General features: G+C 41.7%; 1 protein-coding gene across 2 annotated transcripts in view; it reads left to right on the top strand.

Moving 5' to 3' along the window:
- The window catches only part of ABCD2 (ATP binding cassette subfamily D member 2), a 38901-nt gene extending 23653 nt beyond the window's left edge, over positions 1 to 15248 (top strand). Inside the window, exons 7-10 of one of the 2 annotated variants that reach the window (XM_053978593.1) lie at positions 1829 to 1974; positions 8376 to 8460; positions 9178 to 9303; positions 10891 to 15248. In XM_053978593.1, coding sequence (XP_053834568.1) covers positions 1829 to 1974; positions 8376 to 8460; positions 9178 to 9303; positions 10891 to 11101 — 568 coding nt within the window. In that variant the 3' untranslated portion in view covers positions 11102 to 15248. The other variant, XM_053978594.1, reaches the window with a different exon arrangement.
- The last annotated feature ends 257 nt before the right edge of the window (positions 15249 to 15505 follow it).

Raw genomic sequence — 15505 nt, 5'->3', positions numbered from 1 at the left:
GCAGTACTATTGTCACAATAAGCAGAGAGTAGAACAATGAGCAAAGAGGAGCAAGCAGTGCTTGTATTTGACTTGTGGTTCTGGTTTTGCTCCATCTGGGTGCTTGCCACAACACAGAGATGACCAAATATTTGCAAAGAGTTCAGAACCCCTGCCCTTCCCATCCTCACCCATTTGGTGGTGAAAGTAGTTTAACCACAGGCGGGTACAGACAGTTCACCATGGATGTTTGCAGCACTAAAGCCAATGCAGCTGAAGCCAGCTTGCATGTGAATTTTAGTTTATATGGCAGCTTTAGTTCTGTAATTCTTCATTTGTTGCACTGTGAGTTCCTTCACATTACTCTGTGGTGTATTTTAGGGACTCTCAGAATAACAATGGATAGATCCACCCTTCTGCAGACACCTCCAAGGGAAGGGAAGAAATCTGCTGAGGTATTACACATCTCTGCCAGGCAAAGCCTCTGCATGGCTGAGACCTTCCCGCCATGTGGGTCCAGAGCGTTTTAGGGAAGAAAACTGCTTTTTAACACACTGTGAAGTTGTTGGAAGCAGTTCTTGCTGGCAAGAGCAAGCTGCCTGGAAGTCTCCTCATTGCTGGCCCAGTTTTGACTGCTCCTCTTTATCATCATCCCCTGGCACTACAGCTTTAATAAGACTAGTATTGTTTTAGCAGATGAACCCAGAGGGAGTTGTGGGGCACTTGGCACAGAAAGCAGGACAGAATCTAGAGCCTGACTGTTCTTTGGCTCTGACTTTCCCTTCCAAACTCAAAATCCCACAGACTGTTCCTGAGGTGTTTCCAGTTTCCAAGAGCTATCAGCAGTGTCTATGAGACAGGATGAATATTTATCCTTCACAATAAATCATTAGACCAGCAAAGGAAATGGTTAAGTAGATGTGTCTTAGATTGCTTTTGCTGTCTTAATCTGAATGGCCTGATATCTTTTAGAGAGCTGTGAAACTATTCTTTCAGTTTTCTTTGTTTTGAGACTAGGAGGATTTTTGGGTCCTGGGCTGTACCAGAGGCTGGGCACAGCTCACGACACTGTGGCAATTGGCCGTAGCCATTCCCCAGCCATGACTGGGGACTCTGGCTTCAAATTGGAGACAGCTTGTTTGAGTAAGATAGATGGTATTACCTGGTCTGGAAATATGGTGATTAAGAAGCTGCTTCGCATACAGACAGCCTTGTACTTGGCAAAGGGAGGCTGGTGCTGGGAGGTTTAAGGTGACCAGCCCCTTTAATGTGTGCTATTTTGCAATTCAGAGGTGGTACACTGGCTTCTAGAGCCAGCTAAGTTATGCCCAATCCAAATTCTGCACTCCAGAATAATAGAGAAAGAAGGGTTTCAGTGCAGAGGTTTTCAGTGCTCTCATGTCTGACTTGTGTGTCTCCTGCTGCACCATGGAATTCTTTACCAGTTTGAGCTGCGATGTTTTTGTTACAACTTGATTTTAACATGTGTACGTTTAAATCAATTTCTAAGTCTCTTAAAGAGTACCAAACCTTGAATACAGGATAGCTCTGCTGATTTCAAGGGAAAGCATTCAAAATGGGTTATGAAGTGGATATTTATTCTGCCTAATCTGTCATTGTGTTTCCATGCTACCTACCCTTGTTGTTACCATGTAATCAGCTGTTATGGAAACAATACATTGTCCCTAAGGTAAGTTTAGAAAAATGTTTACTCACAATGCATTCACAGGATAAATTCAGTTTTAGCAACATAGTGTTTAAAGCCTTATACTCTGTTCTTAGAGCATCAGCAAGATGTGCTCACCTGAAGCCATCCTCAGATTACCAGTTTATTTGTATTGTCCCTCAGGCCCTACATGTCCATTGGAACACTACGAGATCAAGTCATCTATCCAGACTCAGTGGAAGACATGCATGAGAAAGGCTACCAAGATCAAGATCTGGAGTCTATTCTGCATATGGTTCATCTCTACCACATAGTTCAAAGAGAGGGAGGTAAATTGCATATTTTTGTTAAAAACTTGACAAAATCCATTCCTTGCATGTGTGTCTTAGTGTGACTGATCTTTACTAACTGAACCAGCAAAACTGGATTCAGACCTTCGCGGTTGTGGGAGCTGCACAGACACATGGTTGTTGCTCCTGATGCTAACAGCAGGAGAAAAGCTGTGTGCTCCTCCCCAGTAAATCCATGCCCAAGGAGAAGATCCTCACTATCTTGTGATGGCCAGTCTTTTCCTGGTGTTGTGGGATCAGTTACCTTCCTTGATTTTCATAAAAACTGTCTTAAAACATTGTAATGTCACTGACTACATCAACTTGAAAGCATGTGAATGAAGAGAGAGTCAGATCTGCTTTCACCTCCCTAGTTGTGGGATCAGCAGAACTATATGCCATGAAAAGGAGTGTCTGAGGCCACCCCATCAGAGTGAGCAAGTTAAAAATAACCAAGCAACACTGGCCGGCAGTAGAATATTGCCATCTACTGCTTGCTGTTTCAGTTGCCATGTGTTTCAGCATTGTTTGTTCTCAGAGTTGGGGACAGTGTGTATATATATACTATATAAATGTCAAGATGCTAAAGGCTTCTTTTGTGTCTAAGGAACTGGAGCATTTCATGGCTTTTTTCCCCCCCCAAGCACAGCAATATTTTTTATCCTTTTGTTCCTGTCAGACACTAATCTCTAGTTTCAATTTCCTCCACATCATTATGCTTTTAAAACAGACATAGGACAAAGTTGGTAACATTTAGAGAGAAGAAAAAGGATCTTCAGGCCCCTTTAAGGGGGTGTGCTGAATGTACCCTGCCTTTCTCTGCCAGCTGTCAGTGCTGGTTTTGATCAGGTACTTTGTCTTGCGTGTGCTTGGTGAGTCTCAGGATTGTTCTGACAACGCAGAGTAGTGCTTCAACCACTGTGGAAATCCCAAGACAATGTCTAAATTCCCATTCCTGGATGGCAGCCTGTTGTTCTGTAAAGAGGCAGAAGCTGTCTTTTTTTCTAAAGTATGTGTAGATACTTCAGAGTCTTTTCTGCACATTTTAGAGTGGGAAGCAGTAATCATTTACAACAGCAATTGTATACCTAAAGATACTTCTCCACCATGGGTCAATGCTTCTTTATTAAGAATGTAATAATGACTGTTGCAATAGAAAATAAGAATCTGCCACTATTCTGATTCATGTTATTATTTAAATCTGATCCTATAACACAAGAAAAAGTAGGCAGAGCTAAGCTCAGTGACTGGAACAATTGCAGAGAAGGTCTCTCCTTTCTACACTGGCACTACAACTATTCCTGTTAATATTCCTGCACAACACGTGACCCTTGGTGGCCAAAGCCACCATCCCAGCAGTCTCTGAGTGCACATGGTTGTGGTTTCTGACCCTGAAGTTGGAGTGTGTAACTGCTGATGGGGCAGTCACTGTGCCCCATGTCCAAGATGCCTTGGCTACAGTCACTGAAACCCCAGGTTTGGATCAGTCTCATGCTGCTTTCCATGCCAAAGAAAGTACTTATTGCTGACCCTGTTCTTGCTCTTCTGCCTGTCTGACTGCACATGCACAACACACACAATCTATTGTAAAGGCTATAGGACACTGTGAATGTTCACTGGTGCTGTATTGAAGCTCAGGATAAGGGCACACTGTGCAGAGGTTTGCACAAACAAATGTTGGGAAAAAATGTGTCTTAGGTGCTTTGTGATCTAAAGCGACAGAAGTGGGCAAAGCTGGAAAACAGGGAGAGAGATTACCACATACCAGGAGGTTTTTAGGACCATAATATACTTACTTGTTCCCTTCTCTTCTTGGGCATTTACAGGAGACAAGTGCCAAAGTAGGAGCAGAGAGGAAATCTGTGACATATGACTTGACACATTACATGGATTTCATATGCTTAGATATTTTCTAAAGCTGCCCTGGTCTGAGATAAAGACTCATGTTCTGGGGTTTTTTGAACCTGCACTTGCTGAAAGTGAACAGTTGAAATTTTTCATTTATACATAGATTAGTATTTTTTAATTCCAATTTTTATTTTATTCTTTTGTTTAAAATAATACTTTAAACTAAAAATATTTTTATTAAAAATGGAACTTTCTTCTTGCTGAAATAATGAAAAATCTCATATAAACCTCTTGTGCTTTAACTGATCACGAATGTCATGTGTGTATAATCTGATACTTTAAAGTTTTGTGTTGTGCTCCTTGTGGGCAGTTATGAAAAAGCCAGATGAAGCCAGAGGTGCACAACTTTGACTTAAATTATTTGTTCTGGAATGATGTTACTGTTTTTAGCTGAGTTACTTCCATATTGCAACAGTACAAGGATCACCACATTCCGAGTATTATGTCTGATGTTGTTTCTGTTGCTGCCAATGACAGAAATTCCTCTCTTTTTCTGGCATTAAGGTTTGACCCAGTTAGAAGTTAGTAAAATAAATAGCCCAGTTTGACATTTGGCTTCTCTGTTACCCTCATGAAACATTTTTCAGTCAGTAACAACAGAATATATCAAATCCACCAAAACAACAATCCCCCTCCCCAGCACCACTGTTCTGGATGCTCCTGAGCCCAAGCCCTGGAAGAACCCAGTGCAGTGGCTGTTGGCAGTAGCCCCCCTTGCTGCTGGAGGCAGAGCTCCCTTTCCACTGAGGCCCATACTAATGTTTTTCTCACCACCTGGATATTAGACGAATGCTGTTTCATTACTTACCTTTTTATTATCTGTAAGGTGCCCCCATCAACATCTGTAAAGTTGTTAGCTCTACCAGAGCCATAATTTTATACAAAATGAAGGTTGTATTCACCGTATGTGGTGAAAAAGCATGTCCAGAAATGGGAGCTAAAAGCATGGAGATATGCAGTACATGCATATAAAGTAGTTCCTTCTGACCTGCTTTGAAAATCTGTGTATATTTAACAAGTGTCAGTGGAGATGCAGCCCTAGGCTGCTGACAGCCTGTCACACGAGAGGAGCCATGAGGCCACGGAGCTGCGCCGTGCACGCGTGACTGGGCCTGTCCAGTTGGGGCTGACGACATTACTGAGCAAGTTCAACCTGTTTACGGTTTCTCAGCACCCCAGATTATAATTATTCCTCATTATTTTGTGCATTTGTCATATCTTTGGGTGTTGTCCAGGGAGCCTTTGTGCTAGGCCATGTATAAACAGACGGACAAGCCCGTTTCCTCTCCCTGAGATTATTTCACCTGATTGCTTTAGCCCTGAATTTGCTGTTATTACTGGTACCAGCAGGAACTCTGGAGAGCTCTGCCAGCTTTTCCAGTGGCTTTGAAATCCAGAGACACAAATCCCTGTGGTGTCACGCTGAGCTGGGGCTCATGCAGTCCATGGTCTCTTTGTTCCTTGCTCAGCTCCGTGTTGTCCTTGCATATTCATCCTGCACAGCACTGGGCTCTCTTTACATACACTGTGAAAGAGGCTTCCATGCCCAAAAGCTCGGCAGGGGTGGACTCTCTGGCTGTGATCTGCTGTATTAGCCTTTCTTCTGTCCTTCAGTCCATGTCTGATAAGGTGTATTGGAATGTAGATCTGAAAAAGGAACTTTCAAGCTTATCTTTTCATGGCAGCTGAACGCTCATGAAAATGCAAGGATTCACAAGGATGAAAGATGCAGAGGGCTATGGATCCCAGGAGTAACCCATTTGGGTTTTGCCAAATACAGTTTGCATTTTCCTTTAGAAAACTGAGATTAAAGGAATTATAAAAGAAGCTGTGCAAGAAAATGGAGTGCTGCTATCCTGAGGCTATCATTAGTTTTTGCTGGCAGCTGTATATATTTCTGCTGCTGTTACTGTGCCCCAGCACATTAAACATGCTCTTTGTCTTACTGGCTGCAAAAGCCATAACAAGAAGGTGGGCAAGGAATTTGGACTCTGAAAGCAAGGATTGTGCTTGCACTTACTGAGAGATTTGTGCTGCATTCATGGGCGAGCCATTTCATTTCTTCATTTCTGAAGTGGATGTAGTTATGGGTGACCTAAGCCACTGACTTGGCTGATATTTCCAGAGCACTTAAGTACCTTCACTGACCTGTGTCATATCAGCAGGAAGAAATAGGAGACAAGTAGGTGCACTATTGTTCACAGACAGGGGGGAGTCAGTTTAGTGTGAGTTACAATGCCTAAGTGTTCAGACAAAATTATTTAGACATTAGAAAAGAGGCTTTTAAAGGGATAATATAAAATTGCACACTTCCTTATCTGTTGTTTGAGGCACTCCAAGTGGAAAACAGGAGAGTTCAGGGAGGGTGCTAGGCAGGAAGAGACAAGATGCACATATCATACTCAGTTAGAATGTAAGTTGAAGTAACCACAGAGATTGTGGTTGTGGTACAAGGACCATTGTGTCCTGGTAAACGAAGGTTAAATCTTACACCTTTAGAGTAAATAGAATTATTTTGCTGACAAGAGGATGCTTCTTTTTGAACTTCATTCCCTTTTTGTCTTTTAATAACCCTTTATAAACCAGCTGATCAGGAAGAAACTGTATGAACACAGGCACTGCTCCCCCACGCACCATGCACATGTGCACACATGCAACACCCACCCACACCCTAGGTCAGATCCAGGTCCTGAAGCTCATCTGTATTCTCAGCTTAAAAGTAACAGAACATAAGCAGCACCTTGAATGTTGTCTTCAGAAGCATAGTTGTTTCTATGGCTTTTGTGAAGAACCATTCCCATCCCTTGCTAGAACCCTTTGCCAAAAGGGAGTGCTCCAGGTATTTTACTGTGCTTTTTGGAAGCTCAAGGTGTTGGTGGAAGAGCACTCCAGCTCTCTGTGAGGTCCCAGCACTTGGACGGCTCAGCAATAGCAGCCTATGTGTGTATCTGTTCCCTTTACCAGAGTATATCCACATGTTGATTCAGTTAATCACTACAAAACTCTATCTTTGTTGGGAGCCTGGTGATAGAAAGCGCTCTATGTGCTCCTGGGAGGGTACCCACCAGCATCCTTAAACAAGAATGGAAGGAAAATAGGGAACAACTATAGGATCACTAAAGCTGATGTCTTTCTTGCATATGCCTGTTTTTTAAATCTAACTTTATAAATATTGATTAAAAATCATTACATTATATTTTCTAATTTTATGTTGAGCAAAATCTTGACATTTAGTCTCTGTCATTATCAATTACTGGTTTTGGTCTTACAGCCCCCCATTAGATGTTTCACTGATCTTTGTTCAGTCCTGCCAAGCCCTGGTGTAGCACCAAGCACAGGCAGAGCAGTACCAAGCCTCCTGCACCTCCACAGTCCCCATTGTCTCATATTTTTTCAGGTACCAGAAATAACACAGCCCACCCTCCTTGCTTTATCTTATTTATAGTCTTTTCTGGCAAATATTTATTTTAAGTTTGGCAATGGCAGAAAAGGGTTTTTGACTGTGTTACTAACTTTTTAGTTACTGTAGTTCTGGGGCTGATTTGAAAAAATGTTCTCTTCCTCTCAGCCTTGCATCAGCTGCTTGTCTCATGAATAGATGATCTGTTGAGAAAAATGTCTTATTAGATTTTTTGCTACATCCACACTGTTCTTTTTGAAAGCTCATCTATTTTGCTACTCTAGCCATCTGGATTGTTTGACTAAAAACTTATTTTCAGTAAGGTAATTTGTTACTTTATTTTTTTCAGTAGGAGGAATTAATCATGTTCAAGTACTCACAGAACACCAGTTTGCTGTAAGATCACAGATGAAATGCCTCATGCTCCTGTTGCATGTACCTGAAAGTAATAAAGAAATAAATCCGTTAGAGACTATGCAGAATATTAAATAAGGATACCCCATGTTATAGCACAGTTGTGGGTTATTTTTAAATACAAGGTAGTAGGAAATTTTTAGAGAAGATTCTCCTGTCTGATTGCAGTTTTGCTGCCTGTCTGTGCTCACAGATACATCCCTTTGTCTGCAGTTGTGTTTCCGTTGGGTTTGCTGACAGTTTTCTTTGCCTGACACTGCTCTTTATTTATTATACATTATTTATTTTACTTTGCTTTTAAATTTCCACTCATACCTTTCAAGAAAAAATGAAACATGAAACAAATACGACAGAATAAAATTACTAATTATATACAAGTCAAAGAGGTTTTTTCAAAGAGATGGTAAGTAAAGTTTTTTGACAATATCTATATGACCAAAAAGTCTAAATTCCACTTTAAAATTGTCATGATATAAGGGACATTTTTCCAGTTGATTGCCAGTGGATAGGCATTGGGATATTTCAGAAGATGTGATTCAGTAGCCTGAGCTGTCTCTTCTGCAGTTGAAATGCTCTTTATGATTTTAGTTACAGATTGCAGAGGTGTTGCAAGTGAAGCTGCATTTCCTTCATAAACTTATATTGTCCTGACTCATTTTGTTTGCATTTTTTTTTTAAGGATGGGATGCTATCATGGATTGGAAAGATGTCTTATCAGGAGGAGAAAAACAAAGGATGGGCATGGCCCGGATGTTTTACCACAAGTAAGTGTTATGGTTCGTTCCTTAAGAAGCATTTGAAAATGAGAAAGAGCTTTGCAGATTTTCTGTTACAGTTTGAGCAGTAGTAGACTATAATCTGCATGCAATATGCAACACTGTCTAGCATAGGACCTGCATAAATCTTGTTGTTTATTCATTCAAGCTCTGTTTTTGGTTCGGATAAAGCTTCTTAAGCTTTGCTTTTGGCAACATAGCATTACCTTTTTCAGATATTTCTTTCTTTAACATCTCAGGCACAAGAATCTTCCCTCTTACAAATGTTGCCGAAGTGTGATGGACTGTTGCAAGAAGCTCTTGGAGTTTGAAAGCTCCTTAGCCTTTCTTGATTTTGGAGACTGCAAGCACATAAAGGCAGCCCAGTCCTTACATAGCAGTGGATAGGAAGCTTCAAGTTGGCTTTAGCTACTGCATAACTTGACGAGTACAAAATAATACTAGGTCAGACTAGGACATAGACATTAGATCACTGTGTACTCAAATGGGACAGGAAATAAACCTCATTTTTCCTGGAAGTTGTCTTTTCACCTGAATAATGCATGGAAACTTCATGTTGTTTCTAGCCAGCTTCCAGCTGTAAATAAGAGACAGCTGTCTGGCAAAAATAGCTCTCTACTTCCTGTTGTTCTTTCAATTAAACCTTGTACATGGGAGTACTGTCCAAAGCCTAGAAGAGTAATGTTCTTTATCTGCTTTTAAAAGGCCGAAATATGCATTGCTGGATGAATGTACGAGTGCTGTAAGCATTGATGTCGAAGGAAAGATATTCCAAGCTGCAAAAGCTGCTGGGATATCCCTGCTTTCCATAACACACAGACCTTCTCTTTGGTAAGTATATTCAGGGCTTTATCATGGTCCTTGCTTTTAGCTCTCTGACGAGCAGTGGATTGGCCTTTATTCTTTGTACTGGGGCAGTTGTTTAGTCAATATCTACTGCAGTTTCTAAGATAAGTTGTCTACAACAGTAGTGATGTAAATTAATTTAGCATGGATTTTTTTCAATCTTTGAAAGGTATTTATTCATCCCTCTTATTTTTTAAATGTGTTTTAGTTATTAATATGCAGATGTCTAAGAGGTAGTTAATGAATCTATGCCACAGCCACAACAGGTATCACCAGATTATTCTGTAAAGGTGACAGCATACGTGAGGTGTCCAGGGGGAGTTTACCAGTGCAGGGAGAAGATGGGAAACATGGCAAGTGGTTAAATTATACCGCTTCCATAGGAATACTATGTCTGTTTTTTTAACAGTTGTGCTCTCTATCTGCAGCATTCAGCTTCTTGATTTTTTGGGAGTTTGGTGGGGGGAAAATAGAAGGATGGGTTAAGCATTTTGTATCATAAAGGATAATATGCAAAAAGTGGTGAATATTAGTCTTTTCAGTCCCATGTCATAAGCCATTGAGTTTATTAAAACTCTCACATTCCCTGGATGAGATTTACAATCAGTGTTTTGTGATGCATTTTACCTTCTATAATTTATAGTGATAAATTATGCAGTCATACCAGCAGCTCTGAGGGAACTCTGTGCTCTTCCTCTGGCACCTCCTGAAAAATGTTTTGTCAGGTCTTGACAAACTCCACATGTACACCTTTGAATATTTTCAATGCACACACCCTGATACTCACTGAAAGATCTGTTACTCCTATACAGACTTTTTTATTTTGGCCCCTTGCAAATTGAACCATATTTTAGGAATACAGTTACCTTTAGCCAACCTTATAAGACACAGGGGAACAAACTGAGGTGTAATTTGAACAAACTTGAGTTTTATCAGTAGGATCAGGTGCATCATGCCTGCCTCACTGTATTTGCTACTAAGGAGATAAGACATCTGTCAGAAAGGGAGGTAAATAAAAAAAATGGGACTAGAATTCCTGGGGGAGAAATGAACCTTGTCTGATGCTGCTGTTCTAGCTCCTGGGGAAAAAGGCATCTGATAAAGTTGTAGTGAAGGGAACTGTAGCCACACTGTTTCTAAGAAGGAGGCATTAAGAGGGGACCTTGGCCAGGGACAACAGGTGGTGAGTGGACCTTCCATGGCCCTACTGCCCACTCCTCCCAGCATCCCTGCAGGTGAGGGGCTCAGAGCCTGGCCATGTGGGCTGCAGAGGCAATGACTGCCCTGGCTGGGAGCCCACACCAGTGCTGCTGCTTCCAGCTGGCACCTGCTGAATTTCACTATTGGCCTGGGGCAGTCCTGGTGACAGGCTTTGAAATACCCAAATCCCTTATGAAAGAGTGTCCTGGGATGACGAGTCATTGAAACAAAAGTGTTACCCAGTGATCCAGAACTAGACAGCTTAAATTCCTGAGGGGCACCTTTGAAAAGAGACACATACATCCAAATTTGCATGCAAGAAGGAACCATCTGTTCCCTGAGCCATTACTAATGTTTTAATTTCTGCTGCAGGAAGTACCACACTCACTTGCTGCAGTTTGACGGACAAGGTGGCTGGCGTTTCGAGCAGTTGGACACTGCTATCCGTTTGTCACTGAGTGAGGAAAAACAGAGACTGGAATCCCAGCTTGCAGGAATTCCTGAAATGCAGCAGAGACTGAATGAACTGTGTAAAATCCTGGGAGAAGATTCAGTGCTTAAAACAATGGACAAAGAAGAATAAATAATTTATGTTTTTAAAAGTATTTTTTTAGTTAAAAGCATTACAAATTCAGCCATTATCCTTTGCATGCATTGTGACAGAGGCTTAGAGCATAGCAAAACACAGCCAGCAGAAAATAATGCTCTGAACGCTATGTAAGACTTCAGTGTTTTAGTATTAGGGAGGAAAACGGTTGAACTGTGAAAAGAAAATAAGCAAGTGCGCAGAGTATAAGATTAGTCATTAAAGCTTATGTTAATTCCTAGTGAAAGCCCAATTCACTGCAAGAAACGACCAACACACTTAGGTTTTATAGGTGAATTTTTGCCTGAGACTTGGCCTGCAGAATGTGCTCTTGTACCAGGTCACTGTGTGCGTATGACATGCCTGCTACGCAGAGCAACCGGGCATGACACTCAGGCATGGAGCACAGCAGGGGCAGTATCTGGGTGAGTATGCAGATATATGCAAAAATCTCATTTGGGTATAAGAAACATTCTCTCAGCCCATGTAAAACAAGACTTCTTTTCTACTACTGAATAATATACATACCTTTACCTGCATTTCTATGGGAAATAATGTAATAGGCTGACCAAAAGACAACTGTCTGAGCAACCCACTGCCCTCATGACAGAGAAACAGGGACAGAGCTAAACATGTAATATACTTGTGCTTTATGCCATTACACATAGCTTCAGAGGCTCTTTGCCCTTCATGATACATCAGTTCCTTTGGGGGATTATTTATGTCCCTTACTTGGTAACCTCTGGTAATATGGGTGGAGCACTGGGCCTGGCATCAAGTGACTTAGTTTTGGCTTGACTAAATAATTCATCTTCTCTATGGGTCCAATCCAGCTGGCATCCATGTCTGACCCAGTTCCTCCATTGGCATAATCACAGTATAGACACTTGTTTGTTCCATGAGACACTTTGTGGTGGGAAGGACTGTAGGAGAAGGAAATGGCACTTTCTAACAATATGCTGATTTCTCAGGCATAGCTGTCCTGCCAAATGAAATGCTCAGCACTTATAAAGGTCTGTGAAAAGTTAGAGCATTTGGTAACCACTAATGATTATATCTGCCATATTTTGGTGGAGTGGCTGAACATTGTCCTCCCTGTGAGCAAATGCACTGGTTAACAGCTTTGCTTTCAGATGCACTCACTGATTGTCCCATCAGCTTTTCAGTTCAGGTCCCCAATCAGTCAGAAGCTGCTTTAACAGAACTGCTTGAGACAGTGCTGGCCTGAGTGCCTTGCTGAATGCAAAAGCTGGAAAATTAGAAATAAAGATGTGAATGTATTGAGGAGGTCCTGTTCTCTCTGACTGCAAGTGCATGGCAAAGGGGCAGCTCAGGAGTGAAGATCAGGAGGGGAAAGAAGCTTTGCAGATGGGCAAATGAGCCTTAGCTGAGATGTAGCAATCCTGAAGTTTGTTGTTTTTTTTGTTTTTTTGTTTTTTCCCTAGAAGTGTGTAATTCCTTAGAAGATTTCTGTCTGTTGTTCTTAGTCTGAGAAGCAGTGCATAAACTGCTAAGAACTGTTTGGAGAGGGGAAATACTTTAGGGGTATTTGCTGAGCTGGAAATGTTTGAGCACCCTAACCTTAATATAACCTGTTTCTTGTTTCTGATTGCTTCAAGAAAAAGAGGAAGATGAATTACCTCCATCTGCCAAATCCCAGTCCAGTGCACTAACCATTAGCCCATATTCCTTCTCAGTGTGCTCAGCTTGCTGCTTGGTATGGCATTTGCACCAGAAAATGGAGCAAGTCTACTCCTCCAGTGTCTGTAGCTTGAATTTACGCTGTAATTTACCCTGGTGACAACAATAGGTTCCTTTCATTAGTTTTTTCTGTAGAGCCCCCAGAGACATCTCACTGATATAGAAAGGAATGCTCCTAGGAACCTTTGAAAGGGCTGAAAAATTAAGGTTCAAGATAATAAGATGTGTCGTAAAGCACAGATGGAGGTCACTGCTGGGGTGGCTGACGTGTATGCATTTTAATTTGCAAATGTCTGTGCTTGTCCCTCTCCCTGAAGGTGAGCTTTCCCCTTTCTCATCTTCAAAGCAAAATTCGTAACTGCTAAGGAAAAAAAGAAGTCAGCCAAGAACCTGTTCTCAGTGAACATAACCGAGATGACTGATGAGTGTAAAAGTTTGCAGGTTTCTGATTGATGTTTCTCTAAGATGAGATGAATGAGGGCACACCATGTGCATACCCTTGTCCCAGCTGCAGTGCATCCTGCTAGCACAAGGCAGCCTCAAAGCCACCTTTCCACAAGCCTTTCCCAAGCCAGGACCTGAGGTGGAGGAAGGGGCATTGCTGTTCCCCACCTCTCCATTAAGCACTTTAACATGTGGCTGGGAACTAAACCAGGGTTATCCATTCCCTGAATGAGTGGGATACTGAAAGGTGCTGAAGAATTGGCCCAGTTTGGCACAGCTCCAGATATCCCACCAAAATTCTGCCCCTGTCCTTTGACTTGCTGGGAGCCATTATGGGCAGCACCTGAAATCTGTTGTATGCCTTACAGAGATCAAAACTGGATATCCCTCATGGCGCAAAACAAATCTCTTCTAAAGAAACCATGTTTAGTAGAAGAAAGTTTGTTTGCTGTTTTTTCTTAATGAGATTTTGCATAAAACATATGAAATTTATATATGTTACTGAAATTTTGATGTTATGAGTTTTAATGTTATGAAATTTTGATGAAAACTGCAATCAGACCCAGATCAATCTAATAGTATTTTCTTTGAAGTTCAACATTTATTTCTTGGATCCAGTAATAGACAACCATTCCCGTTCAGCTGTACAGTGTAAAATACTCTGGCATCTCACTCAGCTATTTGTGTTCCTGTAAGCATGGCAAGAACATTAGAGACTGCTATGAGAAGAAATATTTCTCTTAACAGGAGCTTCCTGAGTGATACCTAGATGGTTTTAGAAAGAATTTCTCTACTAGAGGCTCGTTATATTTCAAGTTAGTTTTGTGGCAGGAAGAGAAGCTGCCCTGGAGGTATTTTCTGCCAGCTTTCTGTGTTGTTCCAAGGGCTAGTTGAGACTGGAGTCTTGGTTTCTGTTTCTGGAGAGTTTTACAGGGCATAGTCCAGCTCATTTTGTGCTGCTTTGGGCCCAGCCTAGCAGAGGTGCATGTTCCCTGCTCAGGAGTGGCTCATGGAGACACTGTTCTGGAGCCAGGGCATGGGGAGCACATGGCCCTGGCTGTGCAAGAGGGTCAGAGTGGGACAGGATACCTTGGCAGAAGCTTTTTTTTATGGTGCAATGAGAGCTGCTTATGAATGTCCATTCCCTTTCTGGTGTTGAGGAGCTGTGGCTCCCCAGGAGGCTGAGGAAGTGACTTTTTGGCCTCCTTTCTGCCTGTCATACCTATCTGGAGCTAGCCAGACCCTGTCACAGTGTCTGTGCATTCAGGGCTGGGTACTGCCCAGAGCTGAGCACACCCAGCCCTGTGAGCACCCTCTCGCCCCCCCGGGCTCAGGGCAGACTGGATTGCCTGGGTCTGTTTGCACCTAGAAGAGCACAGGTGATGAGCAAATTTCATACCTGCCTCAGGCAGGTAGTATCTGTACAACAGAAATATGAGTTCTCCACATCAGTGTGTTCAGATAATGTAGAGTGTTTTTGCAAGAATCTTCAGAATGAAAGGACACAATTTTTGTGCGTAGGATTTCACTATTTTAACCTGGGAGGAGTTTGTTTTTTACTTAGTTTTGGGGTCAGACTCATTCCTGGTTTGGACTTGGAAGTCCTCCTTCTGCAGGGACAGAAAATCCCATGTATGTTTCAAAGGATTTTTTCAAAAGCAGTGGGATTTGTATTTGACTAGGGAATGAAGGACTGGGTATTAAATGGGATATTTTAGAGAAAATTGTATCTTAAAGCAAATGAACACATCTGCAGTCTGCTCAAACTTATGAATGGTGATAATGCATGTCAAAGTCAAATTTCTGAGCCAATCATGTAAAGAAATCCCCCTACTGAGCTGTTCATGAAGCTTAGGAGAATTGAACTGTTAATCAAATGTGTCTTTGTTTTGTTTATGTTTGATATTAATGCCTTTTAAGAACAGACAATTTATAAAGCAATAAAATATGCTTTACAGTTGTAATTTATTCCAACCTCAAATAAAACATGTTGCATTTACTTCCAGTTTACAGTGTTCCTTATGAGTCATTCACAAAGCAGTCAGGACCTGCCTGCATGTGCTCTGGGAGTCCTTTCCCAACCCTTGTTTCTGTGATGGAGCAGGAAAGCTTGGGGTGGATGCTGTGCATTTTCAAGTTTAAACAAGTATTTCATTCCTAGGTCAGGCTGGCGTCAAAGGCTGCTGTGAGGTTTCTCGTTTTTCGTGCCATCCACTTTGGTGTGTACTTGATTGATGACAGGAAGGTGACAAGAGC

This window comes from Vidua macroura, chromosome 5, assembly GCF_024509145.1.
Source record: "Vidua macroura isolate BioBank_ID:100142 chromosome 5, ASM2450914v1, whole genome shotgun sequence".
NCBI lineage: Eukaryota > Metazoa > Chordata > Aves > Passeriformes > Viduidae > Vidua > Vidua macroura.
Note: the sequence above shows the minus strand (reverse complement) of the source record. Positions and strands in the feature narration are given on the sequence as shown.